We start from the raw sequence: 17,183 nt of genomic DNA, 5'->3' as shown, positions 1-17,183 counted from the left end.
AATCCGATAAAGTACAGGAACTTTGGAAAATCCAATAACAGTCGTTACCTTTTGTGTCTGCTGCCATCACACACGTTAATTAGCACCTTCAGCTTTGCTTTTAACAGACCAGCTGCAACTGAAGAAGCTCGGCTAATCTGGGGCCAAATCATAAGAGGCTACTTTTTACCGAAGGCAACTGTGTGGTTTCCTAACATCACCAGTGTTAGCACCAACATATACTTTGGTGAGTGCCACCACTTCCGTGAATGATGTGGTGGTGATTGGAGCTGACTGATGGATCGTTGGAAGAGTTCCAGGCTTGATTTTAAGATGTGTAGCGAAGCCTGAGAATTGCTGAGAAATGCTAAGACCAATACAAATGAATCCAGATTTGGCTGCCAAAGACCGGGTGTCCGACCCTCAACCGTCGTCCATCAAGCATCGGAGATTAGGTTGAGATGTTTGGTCTTTCAGGAGAGCGGAGACTAGCCAGTTCAGGTAGTTCGGGCATCTAGTCCGTAGGCCAGGTGAGGTGTTCCAGGCATGCACAGCCGGGAGGAGGCTTCAGGGCAGACCTGGGACCTGGTGGGATTAAGTCTCACAGGCGGTCTGGTCTGCTAATGAGACTGCTGTCCCCGCTAACCCTAAGTGGAAGAAAATGGGCGGATAACAAATAATTAACCACTGACCAATTGCCATTTTTTTATTTGCCTGACTTAATTAGGAATCCCTAAAATTACAAATACCTGATCTGAACTGCGCTGTAGCTAACAGAATGAACTGTACTGGAAACACAATAACCTTTTCAGTGGTTGCCTGGTGTTTTTGTATGCTTTCAGCATAATTACCATAGTTACCAGTTACCATCTTGTCGTGCCACCCAGGCACCCAGTCTCAGGTTTTATGTCTGATATGGTTAACGACGTGGCCTGATGAATGTGGCACCTTGTCAGCCGCTCATGCTAACCGTTGTCTCGCTCCCCCGTTGCTCCCCAGGTGAGAAGCCATTTGAGTGCAAGCTGTGCCACCAGCGATCCAGGGACTACTCGGCCATGATCAAGCACCTGCGCACCCACAACGGCGCCTCGCCCTACCAATGCACCATCTGCCTGGAGTACTGCCCCAGTCTGTCGGCCATGCAGAAGCACATGAAGGGCCACAAGCCCGAAGACATCCCCCCTGACTGGCGTATCGAGAAGACCTACCTGTACCTCTGCTACGTCTGAGGCGGGTGGTTGGAGAAGCGAGGAGGCGGGGGGGGTTGATGGAGGAAGGAGAATGTAATAGTGGCGTTGGGAGTATGTTGAAGCGTCAAAAGCCTTTTTTTTGCGAAAGAGGCAAGAAAAAAAAGCAAGGGTGGTCAGAGAGACGTGTCCACCATGTAGTTCGGAATCACCGGGTCATTGCCCCACATTGTGTTACTGTGTTATTATTTCAGGTTGCCGAGCGGCAGGGAAGCGTTGCTGCTAGCGGTGTTGATAGATTCTCAAGGGCTATCCGAACCCCTGATGAACAAAATCATTGTTGGAATCGTAGTCGAGTGTTTAGTTTACCAGTCACACAAAGAAAACGTGAACAGAGTTTTCTTTTAAAGTTCATCACAGTGATGGACCACTTTGTGTTTCCTAGTAGTTGCAGTTAGCAACTAAGAATGTCCCTCGGTAAAATACTGAAGCCTCCGCCAAGGCAGAGTAATCCTTAATTATGTAAGAGAGACACAAATAATTAAAAAAAAGCTCCAAAAATACAGCAATAGTAAAAAAATATATAATCAATTTATATTCTTAAGATATATATAGTCCCCGCCCCATGCTAGCCATATGTTATCTATCCCTACATACACCCTCTTCATACACCACAGTTGACCTGCCTCTTCCTTGACCAATGGCCCACCGATATGCAAAGTCTTGTTGAAATCAGTCGAGTGTTTTTTGCATAGGTAGCAAAAGATAGAACCAAGTCACGCTCAAACACTTGAATTTTGAATTGTGGCAGTTCCTGTTCCTGTTCCTGTTGAAACATAAGAGCAACCTCCTTTGTGGAGGTTAGTACAATGTCACTCAGTGGGAGCGAACCACCAAGGCCAAACAACCCGTTCCCTCAATTTCATGCACTCAGTCGTTAAGAAGGAAAATGTGGAAAAGTGCCCTTCCAAGAAGACCTCGTGGATGAACTCGTTCATCTGTATCCATCCCAAAGTTTAATGGGTTCTTCCATGGCCCACGTCCCACCTTTACACAAAGTTTCGCGGAAATGTGGAAAGTAGTTTTTGTGTAGTGAACAGAAAAAACAGTGCATATAAAATAGAACTTCCTGTTCCTGTTCTGTTAGAACGTAACTAGAATGTCACTCGTTTGAGTGCAGACCTCCACCAAGGCCAAACTTTTACGTGCCCTTATGACCAAAATATTCCCATCTAAACGGAATAGGATCTTCCCTGACTTATGGCCAACATTACTCAAAGTGGATTTCCAAAAACATGCTAGGTTAATTGGCCACTCCAAATTGTCCATAGGTATGAATGTGAGTGTGAATGGTTGTTTGTCTATATGTGCCCTGTGATTGGCTGGCCACCAGTCCAGGGTGTACCCCGCCTCTTGCCCCAAGACAGCTGGGATAGGCTCCAGCACCCATCCAGAACCTCCTTGATGGACTGCCGTGGACCTTTGCCAAGGTTGATTTGGATCAAACTGTATGTGTCATCTTAGAATCCTCGCATGATTCCCAAGACTCCACGACTTAAAAGGAAAACGTCTTTTTCCCTGGTCATCCTGAGATAGCCCCTGAGAATCGGCAGCAGAGGCAGTGGGAATATGCAGTATAGTCAATGAACTTGTTTGCTTGATTGTTGGGGGGGGGGGCCTGTGCTGCTTTGTTTGCCCTCCCCCCCACACATCCACAGTCTTCCCGGTACTGTGAGGTACCCCCTCCCTCAAGGAGGCCAAAGGTTGACTGGTATACGTATTTAGCGCTCTGCCATTATTATAGTTCATCATATCAGGCTTCATTGCACAGGTGACCACAAGCTACGACAACAGTTTCTGTTTGATGCATTACTACAGGACGCCACGTTCATTCCTCGCAGCAATACGCAACCGGACCGCTCCGTTTATACTCTCACACTAACCGCCACACGCGGTGGCCGCATGGACGGGGAAAGACGATATGGAAAAGCAAACAAAAGCGGCTGCTCTACAAGTCGTGAATGTCGGAAGGAGACGCCGTAGAAGAGGAGTTTTCGAGGCCACGTGAATGTGAACAGACTCGCATGCCGCCGGACTGGCGTCCGGACAGGAAGCAGGGATTCCCGATCGGATGAATACGACGACAGATAAATCAACTCTTTCTCTGTGGTTTCATCTCCTCTTCTTTTTTTTTCTTCTTGTTTTTTTCTTGTTGTACTTGAATTACCTCATTTTGTGACCTCATTCTTTTGTTTTTCATTCCCACCCTTCGTTGAGTCGGAAAGATGCATTGCACAGCGTGATTATTTGTGCGCAGACACAAATTTAAAGTGCCGCAGTGATGAGATTTTATTTGTTAGTGCGGGGGGGGGTTTTGTGCATTAGTACCAAACTTTGTATTATTATTGTTATTATTAACCCTGCTTGTTCAAGAGCCGGAAGGTTTTGTTTTTGTGTTTTTGTTCTCAAGAAGCTACCTCTCTAAGTTTATGTTTTGGCAAAAAGCACATTTTCTTTTTTTGGCATTTTTCATCATTGCTACTTCATCTCATGCATATTTCTACTCAAAAAGTTGATTTATATGATTTTTAAGCAAAGTGTACATAAAAGGTGACAATAGCAGAGGTGTGCGTGGGTTTTTGAGGGGGAGGGGGGCAACCTAGAAACCTAGCGTGTTTTTGAAGCCTTAAGTGACGAGCAAAGAGCCGACAAAGAGGAAGAAGGAAGCACTGTTGCTTGCTCAAGGGGGTTCCCAAACCAACAACACATTGAAACTTGAACATATGTGAATAGAGTTTTGTAATGTGAAGGTGCTGGGTGGAGGTCGGTCATGGTTTTTTTGCAGACTGCGATGGACAATTGGATGTTTAGTCGTCATCCAAACAAAAGGAAAGAAAAAAGAGCCACCGTAGGCAATTTGATATAAAAGAAATGGTGATATTTTTGTATTGCGTGTCAGTCCTTTGTTTTTTGTGGAGGGTTAAAGCAGGGCACAAATATTTGTATTTTTGTTGTTTTTTTTGGTGTCTTCTCTGGGTGTGAATCGTTGTTTGGCCTTGCTCCTCTTGGATATCGTGTGAATATATTGTAATAATAATAAGAATAATAATAATAAGTGTTGCTTTCTGGATGTCGGTTGCATTTGTAGGTGAAGGATGAAATTTAACCACCACCATTTCTTATTATTATTCGAATTTTGTCGTCGTTTATGTGGCAAAGAAGAGACAAAAAAGCCGACCATTTATTCTCCCTTTTCGCAATCAAACTTGACTGCAGGCGTACTATTTTTGTTGTTTTTGTACTTGAAGTAAAAAAAAAAAAAAAAAAAGACGGGATAGTGGCACGTGTCGTCGGTGTTCTGCCATTTGATTCTCTCTAACACTGTGAGCCGAAGGGGGCGGGGCTTATGCCATAACTCCATCCACCAATAAAATAAGAAATAAGTCAGACACTCCCACAATGCAACACTCCCCGTCAGTCACGTGACTCCCACCCCTTAGCCCCGTCATCGAATGTTTTCTACGTTTGTTTTTTTGTGCGGGTGAACGAGTGTGTAGCTAAAGTGTGTGTGTGTGTGTGTGTGTGTGTGTGTGTGTGTGTGTATTTTAATAGAGAAATGCACTAATCAGATACGAAAATAAAGTTCTATTCTATGCCACTGTTTTTTCTCTAAGTTGGTAAAAATATACAAACACGTCAGCAGCGATATAGTTCTTCCCCCCTCAGTGTTTCTCGTGTGTGCCTAAAAATGATCCACTTGTACTTTCGGATGAAAATTTAGCAAAAAACATTTTTTCAAAAAGCCAGCACCCATGGGATGTCATGACGCTCATACATGACTTTTTTTTAAATCCACTCTGAGAGGGTCGGAAAATTGTTTTGGATGTTTGAATATCCAGATGAGAGGATGTTGATACGATTGAGATTTTTGCTATTGAGATTGTGATCATCAGCAACAGGTTTGCTGTCTAACAATATTGCGCTTGACAACAATTCAGCTTCAAAAATTGACACATTTCGTGCCCTTGCTTCAGTACTTCAGTACTTGTTCCTTTTTTTGTACATTTTACGTTGCCTACATGATGCATTTAGGGTGTGTGGGTCAAGAGGGACTCATGGCATCCCTTGAGCTGGCACTCTGTGTTTTTCCAGTGTTGGTGTTTTATTTTTCCTCCAGATAAGTCGCCATTTCACATGCAGTTGAAGTTGAAATGTAACAAAACGAGAACGAAAGCACGGAGTATTTTTTTATCTTAGCACTGAGGACCAACAACTTTGCCCTGTCGGACCAAGCGTAACGAAGCTTTTAAACGTAAAAAAGCTTTTTTTGCCCTCTCTTTCACTGTCGTCTTTGGCTTGTCTGTGCTACTTTCTCTTCTCCTCCATTGTGGTCACAGAACAAGTCGCTTTGTATTATTAAGAAATGTAAGAAAGATAGAGTTTTTGTTTGTTTTTTTTAATGATGATGGTGATGATTTGAATTGTTATAGTTTTTGTCTACCTCAGCACCTAATCTTAGCCTAATCTTAGAAGGTGCACAATTATTATTTTTGAAATTTGTTCTCTTTTTGTTCTTTTTTTGGGGGGGGGGTTGCATTAGAGCTTTGCAAAAAAAAAACACAAAAAAAAGGTCCTTTGTCTTTTCCAGCGACAATGTGCTATTTTCTTTCCCACTGTGGATGTTTTCATATCTATAGCCAGCGTCTGTTGATATCGAAGTTGTTTTTTTGGTTTTGTTTATTTCCACGTGGAATCAAACACATCTCTTTGTAACATTTCAGTGTTCTCTGATGGAGTGTGAAAAAAAAGGACAATAAAAGATTTAATGCTGCAGGTCCTTCCATGTTGTTACTAAAGTCAATGTTGTGCCTTTTGATAGTGGAGAAAAAAATCAATAAAAAGATATTTTTCTTTTCTTTTTTTACATCCTACTAACAGTATAGATTGTCTTTTTGTAGTGAATTTATTTTGTATTTTATTTTTTTTATTTATGGGTCTCATAATTATAAAAAAAAAATTAAAATCAAGTCACGATTGTTCAATTGTACACTTCCGATCTGCAGTCAGAGGAAATAAACATTGGACTTTATGTCAATTGTCTTAGCGCTCTCTCTGGTTCCTGCTTTGTTTCCTGTTCCTGTTCAAAGATATTATTCCTACTTATTCCTACACAAATGCATAGTTCCTCATCATAGTTCATTGAAAATGTGTATTTCTCATATATACCCGTGTTGTACATAAACACACAAGGTCAACTTTACTTTGTCCAGATAAAACATATTTTTAAATTGTTCAAATCATACAGAATGTCTCTTTTTAAGAACTTTTGTCCTTGTATTGATTGGATCTCATTTTAAACAACAGTTTAAAAATGCTGAAAATGTAATTCTTCAATTTTTTTAATGAGACAAAATCAAATAAATGAAAAGGTTTATGTAATTTCAAAGGAACCTATTATGCTCATTTTTGGACTCTTTGTGTTGAGTTGTGGACTCCTATAGATTACTCGCTCAGAAAACTTTCTAGATCTTCCAGAATCTGCACCTATTCCAGCTGGATTTCCTTGGATTTGTGCTTCCTGCTAAAACGGGCTGTTTTTATTCATTTTATTTATTCCACCCATGGACCGCCACTAGACACGGCCACTCTGCTGTGATTGGTCACACTCCAGAACTACTTCCTGACTACTGCGAACAACACTTTCTAATGCAGCGGGAATAGGCGTTGATAAGAAATTTGGAGCTACTACTTGAAGTGTTTGGGAGCTACTAGCAGCTCATGATCTACTGGCTGGAAACCCCTGACTTACCATGTTTGAACTCAAAGAGTAGGCACCGCTGGTGCTCCTCCAACCTCACCTGCCCGAATAGTCGGACACACTTTGTCAGAAGCACCGCTGGTACCGTGGAGCTCAGAAGCCGGATGTGAGGGCACCGCATTTACGAACTGCAGACAATCTTGGCACAACATTGATGGTGGAAATGTGGTCATGACACATGTTTTGCGGGACTACCGTGTTAGCACCGTGTTAGCACCATGTTAACTACAGTTAGCACTGTGGTTCTCTCCACCTCTGTGGATGCACAGCGTGTCCCAAATGAATGGAACCTTCCAGTCGAGAGTGCTGCGTGTGGCTTCAGCAATAGTTTGGCAGATATTTCACAGTTATATTCACAAAAACAAAAAGTGTGAGGGAGGGCGCCAACAGCCACGCCCATAAGGAAGCCCACTCCTCTGTGATGTCACAAAAGAACAGTTTTGCAACGCCCCTTGAAACCAAGTGTTTTGAGCCATCCCAACGTTCTTTCAGGGCTCACTTCCAAATGTGGAAACCTCATTATCTGAAACTTTGGCATCATTTAACACAAGAATACAACATTCTTACAACATTTCTAGGTCAGAAACGTGGAGAAAGCATAAAAAAGAAGTGCCATTAATGTGAAAAGGCTTTTTTCAGCCGAGTAGTGCAAGTAAATGTATGTAAATGTAAGTTGTTTGTGTGGGCCCTTCAGGATGCTCAAGTATGGGGCCATAGAATTTCATTTACACCTCATTCCATCTTTTGTCATTGTGTTATGTAGCAAATAAACGCGAGTAATTTAGACGCCAGTAAAAAATGTCTATTTTTGACGTAACGCCTGCATTGTGTTCCACTGTACGTCGGCTTTTTACTGAGTCACTTCGAGCGGTGGGTGATGCTTTCATCAAAACTCAGAGTGGTGTCCTTAAACAGGCAACTCGGTTTAGCTGGGCCAACTGTTGAACAAGCCCCAAAGCATGATGGGAGTCGCACTAGACTTATTTGGTATTCCGTACTGCTGCCCCAATTAGGTCAAAGTAGTAGAAGTTGCATAGCGCAGCTTGGATCCAGACCCAAAGATGGTTGGTTCAATTCCCCATTTCAGCTCAAACGAGCAGTTTACTTTTACTTCCATTCTACATGTTTGCATATTTCTGCAGCATTTGAGTCCAGCTTCGGCTTCTGAACAGCTACAATGTTTCATGGCCAGTCGTATACAGTATTTTTAATTGTATTGAATCGTCTCATTCTCGCAGACCCAATTTTATGTATCCATTTATGACACCCCTATTTTTGCTCCTGTATTATGCCTGTGTTCTCATGTGTGGCAGGCTTCCACTCCAGCCTGTTTGATACTGGGTCTTTGGTGGAAGTACACCAAAAGCCAAAAACCCACAAGATGTTTGACGTGGCAAAGCGTGTCAAGGTGTCAGTACATACAGTAAATCCACATTTTTTCGACTAATATATGACACAAATTGTAGAGTAATAATATAGGTTTTCATGGCAAATTTCAAGTCTCACTTCAGACTCATCTTGGCTCCGTCAGTCTTCTTGCTGTCAGTCACTGTCAGTCAAACAACACACAGTACGTGTAACCTGCCCATTTTTTAATATGTTGTTGTATCATACTCACAGTAACAACTTACCATCTCCTGACTTACACGCCTGAGCAAAACTTCAACACCAACTGAATCCTGTTGGATCTTCTAGGTTGCGCTGTGAGTGAGGCAAAACTATAAGTTCACATTTTATTGCAATCAAGCATTCAAGTGAAATAGGATGTTTCTCAGCTAATCCAGGGGTCAGCAACCATGTGGCTCTTCAGCCTCTTTGTTGTGGCTCCCTTCACAACTCAAGTATTTTTTAACATGCATCTTTGACAAAAATCGGACTTTCTGTGAGACGCTATACTAGGAAGACTACTTCATCAACTCTGGCTTTTCTCCTCTGAACTACTTTGATGCCCCAAAGTTCCCTCCAAATCTGGCAGTCAATCAAAATCTTGGGAGACTCGCAATTCGCTCTGGATGTGAGCAGGTCGCTGCACATTTGTTCAGGCGTCAGGTATTGAGGTTTAACCAAGATGATACTGTCATGACTCTATGAGTTGGCTTCCATTACACATGCACACTGCACTTCTATTTCTTTTATTTAAAACTTGTTCAAATTAAGAACGATTCAAGCTTTCCAAAGTTTATGAGATATTGTTTTTTTAATTATGTTTTGCGGCTCCAGTCTATTTTTCCTTAGTGAGCGAGGGGGTAAAATGGCTCTTTTGATAGTAAAGGTTGCCGACCCCTGAGCTAATCAAACCTAATAAAACCAAACCTCAAACCGTCCCCCAAACCCCCTAAAATAGAAATAAGTATTCATACAGTAAATCAGTTCTCAGTTCCACGTGTCCAAAAGGAATAGGAAGAAGCAACGCTTATTGAATACTACATACACATAAAGTGTAAGGTAATGTAGTGACATTATAGTCATTTTTTATAACCATAATAAATAATGATCGTAGATATTAGCATCAAAATGGAGATAAAATAAAAACAAAGTGCCTTGTTCAAGACTCTTCATCCTTGTATTTAGCAAACATCAACTGCTTGTATTGTTTCTTGAATTGGCTCATCGTTGTGCATTGTTTGATTTCCTTACTCAATCCATTCCATAGTTTGATTCCACATACTGAAATGCTATGGCTAGCATAACGTAGTCCTAGCATAGAAGTGTTTCAAGTTTATTTCTTCCTTGAAATGACATTCCTCCTCTCTTGTAAAGAAGTATGGCTAATAGGTTATTGTTAGCTTTATGCATTATTTTAGCTTTGAAAATGAACTATATCAGCAAGTTTTAGTGTTTGGGATTTTAGAAATAAGGAATTAATATATAATAATACTACTGTTTAAAATTGCAGGTTTAGCTGTGCGCTGGAGATAAATCTGTAGAAAGATAAAAAGAAAGATAAATCTGCGATTGGAGGCAGATACTCTGTCGTGACGTCAGAATAAACGTGAGACCACGTGACACAACCAGGAAGTGTGAGGAAGGCTGGGTCGTGGCTGGAGGAGGAGCATCAGAACGTCTGGCCTTCAAGAAGGTAGGCTGCTGGACTTGAGGGATGCAGATCCCGAATTCAAACACAGGCTGGTGTCTTTCCCTGTCAACAGGAAGTGAAGTTTAAGTAGTCATGGAAACGGGAATACTGAGTTCGAGGCTGAAATGCTTGAAAAACTTCATTTACAGAACAGACAATTAAAACACATTTTATATCCTTATACATGAAACTAAATTATCTTACGACGTCAGACTCCAAAATAAGCTTTTATTCCCGAAGAATTCTATGCTATTACTTTAATCAAGCCACCTGCCCTTTCACACCATTGTGGAAGTCCACAACGTCACCTTGTGGCTGTTTAGGGGAATTACAGTAATTTCAGACAAATGTTTTTTGCTTTGTATTTATCAACGCTTTAATAATGAAATTAGGAATAGACAAGTTGGTGGGTTACACATCATAAACCCATTCAACAGTAAATGTTACTATATAGGTGCAGTATATTTTAGGAAGTTACAACAAGGGGACATGCAAGGGGAAACATCACAGCATCAAATTATTATACAGTAATTTATTAGTTGTATGCCGCACAATTGTATACGCTTCCATAATAATTGTTGTTTTTACAGTTTATACTGTTGTTAAATAAATATCAAAGTACATATCTCTGTCCCATATGTCATGGACGGCACACTTGGCGTCTATAAAGACAGCGGCATGCTTGAACTGAAGATATGGACACACACAAAAGAGCACCTAAAAGGCCTTTATGGAACCTGAACCAGCCATCAGGTATATTTTAGGAATAGATGTGTGGATGTGCAAAGGATGTATGTAACAACAGGGCAACCTGTTGCATTACTGTTCGCCATAGCCTCCAAACCTTAGCTAGCATAAAACAGCATTATGCCGTCAAGACTCAGGAGACCTGCCACACCGACCACAACGTGCCCAGCGTGATGCTGTATGCCACCACGGCCACCAGGTAGACCCTGAAGAGCAGCACGTCCAGAACGTAGCCCACCTGCAGCCACTCCTTAGCCACCTCCCGGCAATTGTCCCGCTTCTCCAAGAAGTTGCGTATCGCTGTCACCTCTTGCAGGATGTTGTTCATGATGGGTGGGGATGGACCTCTGGAGGGGAGCAGGCCCCGACCCAACAGGCCCACTTCTCTGTCGTGCTGCCGGCCGATCTCGCAGGTGTGATGGAGTGTACACTGGGCTAGAAGGGTATAATAAAATAAATAATAATAATAAAAGGGAAGTATAATTTAATTCTAATTCTAATTTCTTCTGCATTTAGCATTGCAAAAACCTGGAACCATTTTCCATTCATTTCTATTCCATTTTCTATATGAATATGAAATGTGAAATGACATATGATATTATGAAATATTAATATGAATCCTGGAACCCTCGGCCATCTCTGTGTGGAGTTTGCATGTTGCCCCAAGACAGCTGGGATAGGCTCCAGCACCCCCACGACCCTCGTGCGGATAAGGGGGAGAAAATGAATGAATGAATATGAATCCTGATCAGAAGATAACGGCCAATTTTGATCAGGTCTGAAACCATGTGATCGAGTCAGATTTCTGATCACGTGATCCATCAGGACATCCCTACAGCTCAGGATCACCAGTGAGCTGGAGCCTCCACAGCTGACTTTGGGCGAGAGGCGGGGTACACCCTGGACTGGTGGCCAGCCAATCACAGGGCACATGTAGTAGACATACAACCATTCACACTCGCATTCAATGGACATTTTAGAGTCTCAAATTAGCACCATGAATGTTTTGGAATGTGTTAAGAAGCTGGAGGACCTGGACAAAACCCAAGCATGCATGCATAGTCCACATAGAGATGCCGAAATGAAGATTCAAAACCTTGATCTCCTGACTGTGAAGCCAACATGCTAACCTTGGGCCACCATGAGACTCATTAGTGACATTAGTAGAAGAATACTAAGCAACTAAGAAGCTCACCAGTCCCATAGTTGCTGTCTTTGTAGTGATCCAGGTCAGAGGCCTGGGAGGACAACCTAGAGCACAGCCGGTGTTTCTTGTGGATGCAGAAGAGGGCTGGAGCGCGCTCCAGAAGCAGGTATTTCAGCCAGTGAGGAACTGGAGGCTGCAGGTCCTGCTTGTGGACCAGACGCACAATCAGCACTGTTTCCGTCAGACTGATCACCAAGAGGGCCATGCAAACCACGAAATAGACACCTTTGGCACAGACAAGACAAGACCAGGTCAGGAAAAAGTAGGATAAATCAACATGGCCACATTACTGCACCTACCTATCAGCGGAGTTCCAATGGCGGTCGCGGGCAGAGTGTCGGATACTATGATGAGGAAAACGGAGTATCCCAGCAGCAAAGTGATCTTGAAGGAAACCCTCTCACCACTGTCAGGTGGAAGATAGAAGCCCACAATGTCCATCACCATCAGAAAGATACTGGGCAGCAACAGGTTGACTGTGTAGAATAATGGCCGCCGGCGGATCACCACCTGTGTCATAGTTGCCATTTATTCAAGTGAGTCTTACTTATTTGTTTTAGGTGATAAAGCAATGGCATTCAGTCCATACCAGAAGGCTGTCTGACAAATTCCATGGTATCAGTCGACTCCCAAGGGTCTATTGTACTCACGTGGAACTTCATCTCGGCATAGTAGTCATCATTGTCCACACTGAAGATTTTATAGTTGGACAAAATGTGCAGCAGCTCCCACTCTCCTTGGTTCATGAAGACGCTCTTGTCCTCCTTCAGCTCCTCGGGGCTTCGCATCAACGTGATGTTGATGTCATCAACTGCGGATCGAACACAATGTCAGGAGCAGCGTGAGACCGTCATGGCAACAACTCAACCTTCACTCAGTCCGTTGCTCTCCCAGCACATATCACAGCAGGACACAGGAGGTCGTTGGGACTTGGTAACATAGCGCTCAGATGAGTGCCGGATATCAGGGAGTTCTTAATTTGGGCTGTTTTTTAAATATCAGCACACACTTGCATATTCATCTCACGTTTGCACAAACACGAGTGGTCCTACTTGTATGGAGCCAGCTCTGGAAGGTTAAGCTGCATTTCTGGACGTCAAAGGGGAAGTTGTAGATGTTGAGTGTGCAGGCGGTGACCACCTGGATGGGTTTGTAGTTGCGCACCAAGCCGTTGTGTGTCACATAGACGTACGGGATGTCAGGAGACTTCCCCACGTCGACGCTGGTTTGACAGGAGACACCACAAATGTCAAGGAGGTCCTCAACTCTACGGTGAGGATATGGTCTTACAATTCATTGATGAGAATGTCAGGCACCCACACATTGGCGGTCGGAAGTGAAACTTGTTTGACCTCATCAAAGTCCTCTGGATTCCAGACCAGGAACTCATCTGTCCACGACTAAAAATAAGCCAAGGATGGAAGAAGCTTAATCACACCCAAGATCAGCAAGTTGGATTGTGACTGCTTACCTGTCTGTACCAGACATATGTTGTCAAAACCTGGTTCTTCTCATCCTGTTAAAGTGCGGAACATATCCTTGAAGTTGTTTCAGTTGATGTTCATCTAATACATACAATGCAGCACCGTATTTAGACCTTAAAAGAACTGTTTGCAACTGGCTACAAATGCTATTTTTTAATGGCCTCATAGCAAATAAGGGGTAGGTGTAAGTGTTGCCAGCCTTGCGATAGCAGCAGGCGATTGGCTCTCTGAAAACAAGCTCAAAACAACAGGGACCTCGGGAATCACGCGGATGTGTGCCACAATATTTGGTCTCGAGGTGACTATAGAGGTGTTAGTTCACATCTAGACGACTCTAATAATAATAATAACTTTATTCAGAGCACTGAAAACAGGTTTCTGTGCTTCATTTATGAAAATATTCCATTTCTACTCAGAAGTCCTACTTCACTTATCATGGTCAGGGCTGAAACTGAATAACCGCGATAAACAAGGAATGCCTGTCGCTAAACTTTGCCAAATTCCATCATAAGCTCATCATCATAATTCCATCAAATTCTCACCACACTGAGGATGGAGTAAACCATGAGGTCAATGGCCACAAGGGTGGATGTTCGCCAGTCCTTCACCGGTCGTACTCCCTTCTTGTAGCCCGCACTCAAAAACTCTGAGAGGCGCAACAAAGTGGCGTTGGCGAATCTGCCTGTGTTGCTGCCCAGTTTCTTCACTGAAAAGTTTGTTTATTAAACAATTGTCATAACAGATTTAGACTCACCCACACCCTTTTTCCTGTGTTAGAATAGCCATGTTGTATTGTTTGCACCAAAGTCAAGTCTGTACATTTGCATGCATCATAACTGTTCATTATTAAAAGTCAATAGTCAGTTTAGTATATAGCATAAGGGACCGCCAAAGATGCTTACCTGTGCAAGCTCTTGATGATCCTTGAATGACAAAGAAGAGAAGCAATGTAGTCCACGCTGATGACGATGATGAGAGTCTCATGATGGTGTTTTCTGGTCCTGCCGTCCGCTTGTGAAAACTTGCCCAGCTCACAAGGATGAAGTCGGACACGCCGTCATGTCTTCATGATCGTTTGTGAACACCAGAACATGTCCCTCTTCATGAGGACTATGGGAGCCTTCCCAGCAGATGTTCGACATTAGGGCTCACCATGGTCACACAATCACATTTTCCAGGACTAAACCAAAACATTATTAAAGCAAAATAATCGATACAATCTTCAATGACCTCACACAGACAGTTCCTCTTCATCTCTTACATAATTCTCATGTAACCAGATCCACTGGCTGATGTGAAAATTGGATTAATATGGATCCTTCCGCTGGCAGGTTTCAAGAACGCACTTTTGATATTCTCATCCAGACTATTAGGAAGCCACCTGGGAGTCGAGAAGCTGCCGCCAAGCTCCGGATGGCTTTTATTGATCTGCTTTGTGGCAGCAGGATGAAAGAATGAACGCAATCGCAGCGGCGCAACGTTCACTCCCCTGAGCGTCGTCTCATTATGCAGTATCACTAAGTACATTTCCACTGTCGGGAAATCGTTATAACTGATTTTCGACTGTGATGTCTCTGTTCAACTATTCTCTTTGCTATACAGTTACATTACATGGAAGAGTGTGGGGGAATGCGAGAGACTAATTGACAGTGACAGTCATGTTTTATTTAGAAACACTCGTAATCCAACACTCAGGCAGGTTTGACAAACTTACTTGGAGGACAAAAGGAAGCAAATTGCTTCAGATACTCTGTTCTACTCAATTATTGGAATGCTGATCTCTAAACTCTGATCTCTAAAGTGCTTGATGTCATTTCTGCTGTACATGAAGCATGCATAACCTTCCTAAATATTGAACATCTAAACAGCTAAAAGGCTGTACAGATTCGGCACACAATGTGTTGTCAAGCGAAGCTCCAGCTGGCCCAAACAACAGCAGGGTCCCAGCATCCAAGGCTGGAACAATCGTGGAGAGGCGGAAGCCGTCTAGCTTGGTACCAATGCCAGCCATTCATCCCGAGGCGAAGACGCAGTGTCCTCCTGAGAAGAGGTCAAGAACAGAGGATACTAGCTCCCTGAGGAGCCACTCCAGGATAGAAGGATTGTCTTGGATATCAACAAGGGATTCCAGGTCCTCTTCCCACTGGAAGACTCACAATCCCGGAATGGGATGAAGACACGAGCTGGATGTTTTGAGACATGACATCCTCCCTTTCCTGCCTTCAAGCAGTCAAACCACTACAATCTCCCATTTTCATTTCTGTAATATTGTCCACCAACTCAAACGATCACCCGTTATACCCAAAAATGCTCGATCCAAGAGACCAAATGATTGTTCTCCAAAATAACAACTGCCCGGTCTTATTAATCCACTTCAAGATTGGATTGTCCATCACTGCTTCCCTTCCCCAAAACCTAAGATCTGACAAACTTTATGGAAGCCTCCCACCCATTGTAACAAATCTAAAACTAGACCTGAATCTGGATCCTGGTGGAGGTCAGAATGCTCCTTGCGAAGCCGGACCTGTCCAGCAGGATCATTTCCAGAGCTTCTTCTGTCTGTGTAGGCGCAGCTTCACCACCAGGACTAACTTCATCAGACAGAGCAGGGAATGCCGAATAAAACCTTGCACTCATAAAAGTTTCATGTCAGTGATAACAGTCATGGTGATTTGGACACCACATTATTTATAGATATCAATACATAACAATTAGGGGCTGTCAAAGTTAACATGTGTAAAGGAAGTTTTCTTTAACAACGCTAATTTTTTGATGCACGATTAACGTGCACTCCTCCTGTTTGACCCTCGCCCCACACCATAGTTTGATTGCAGCACGGTAACTCTGTAGCCACAAGCTGGAACAAATATTGAAAGGAAATGGAAAAAGAAAAGAGAATTTAGATTGACCAAAAAGTTATTTGTATCTACTGTTGCTGTGTTCGACTTATCACAGATTCCATCACATGCCAGAGACTGGAGCAGTGCAGGTATTGTTTTTATTGCCATATACAGTGCTACCTTGGCATAAGAGTGGCCCAACTGTGAGGACATGAAAGGTAACAATTATTTTGGATTTACCCGTGTGGCAGAAATTCTATGCATACAGTATGTTATGCATATGAAATTCATTATTTACAAATGATGCAGTAACGAAATGAATGCATTTGTTTCAAAATACCAGTGATCAGTGAAGTACTCCTCCAACAAACACCCTTTGGTGTTGTGAGCTGCATAAATAGCAGTTAGCCCAGCTCTCCACCTGCAAAAGGGCCACGGGCACTTTGCCTCCCCACTAACAAGACGTCCATTGATCAAGCAGGCATTGAGACCGTGTCATTATGGTCGCTCGCCCTCTCCCTGTCTATCAGAGCCTCTCTTCTTTTCCTTGTCACCCACTAACAGGCCGAGCCTCATCATTTGGCATTAGCTCGTTAGGCTGATCCATGAAGGTCACAGTCAATCGCTTTACACTTAACAGTTCCTGTGCGTGTGAGCAAGAAGCAAAGTGCTGCCTGTCATTGGCCGTTTTGGGGGGTGGGTGGTTTTCTTCTCCTACTTTTATCATTTGAAAACTTTTGTACAGTATGTGTAGGTGTATAAACTGTGGAGTATTAGGTAGGGATCTTCCTATCTGGGTTTTATACTACTGATACCATGGTATCAGTAGTGATTGGGATTGATAT

At 42.9% G+C, this 17,183-nt stretch overlaps 2 protein-coding genes and 1 long non-coding RNA gene across 3 annotated transcripts in view; 2 read left to right on the top strand and 1 right to left on the bottom strand.

Moving 5' to 3' along the window:
- Positions 1-6,266, top strand: part of zbtb16a (zinc finger and BTB domain containing 16a) — a 139,108-nt gene extending 132,842 nt beyond the window's left edge. The window contains exon 7 of the mRNA XM_058078539.2: positions 979-6,266. Within this exon, the coding sequence (XP_057934522.2) occupies positions 979-1,208 (230 nt within the window). The 3' untranslated portion in view covers positions 1,209-6,266. The remainder of the gene's footprint in view (positions 1-978) is intronic.
- A 3,709-nt stretch (positions 6,267-9,975) lies between these two features.
- On the top strand, positions 9,976-13,758 carry LOC144901048 (uncharacterized). Its single transcript, XR_013629229.1, has 3 exons — positions 9,976-10,063; positions 10,731-11,250; positions 12,029-13,758. It is a non-coding gene; the product is annotated as an uncharacterized LOC144901048 (long non-coding RNA).
- On the bottom strand, positions 10,436-14,482 carry htr3a (5-hydroxytryptamine (serotonin) receptor 3A). The gene is made up of 9 exons (XM_078793862.1): positions 14,401-14,482; positions 14,041-14,204; positions 13,486-13,530; positions 13,305-13,414; positions 13,067-13,236; positions 12,665-12,825; positions 12,314-12,524; positions 12,003-12,239; positions 10,436-11,242 (listed from the first exon to the last, which is right to left on the bottom strand). Exons 1-9 carry the CDS (start codon positions 14,480-14,482, stop codon positions 10,941-10,943), a joined length of 1,482 nt encoding a protein of 493 aa, XP_078649988.1. The 3' UTR covers positions 10,436-10,940.
- Between the last annotated feature and the right edge of the window lie 2,701 nt (positions 14,483-17,183).

Source organism: Doryrhamphus excisus, linkage group LG1 (assembly GCF_037039965.1).
Source record: "Doryrhamphus excisus strain RoL-2023G ecotype Guam linkage group LG1, RoL_Dexc_Guam_v1.1, whole genome shotgun sequence".
Lineage (NCBI taxonomy): Eukaryota > Metazoa > Chordata > Actinopteri > Syngnathiformes > Syngnathidae > Doryrhamphus > Doryrhamphus excisus.
Note: the sequence above shows the minus strand (reverse complement) of the source record. Positions and strands in the feature narration are given on the sequence as shown.

Coding starts and splice junctions, on each gene's coding strand:
- htr3a (XM_078793862.1), bottom strand. CDS start 14,482: ATGAGACTCTCATCATCGTCATCAGCGTGGACTACATTGCTTCTCTTC. Junction 13,415..13,485: donor CATATGTCTGGTACAGACAG/GTAAGCAGTCAC, acceptor GCTTATTTTTAG/TCGTGGACAGATGAGTTCCT. Junction 12,826..13,066: donor CCAGAGCTGGCTCCATACAA/GTAGGACCACTC, acceptor TTCGATCCGCAG/TTGATGACATCAACATCACG.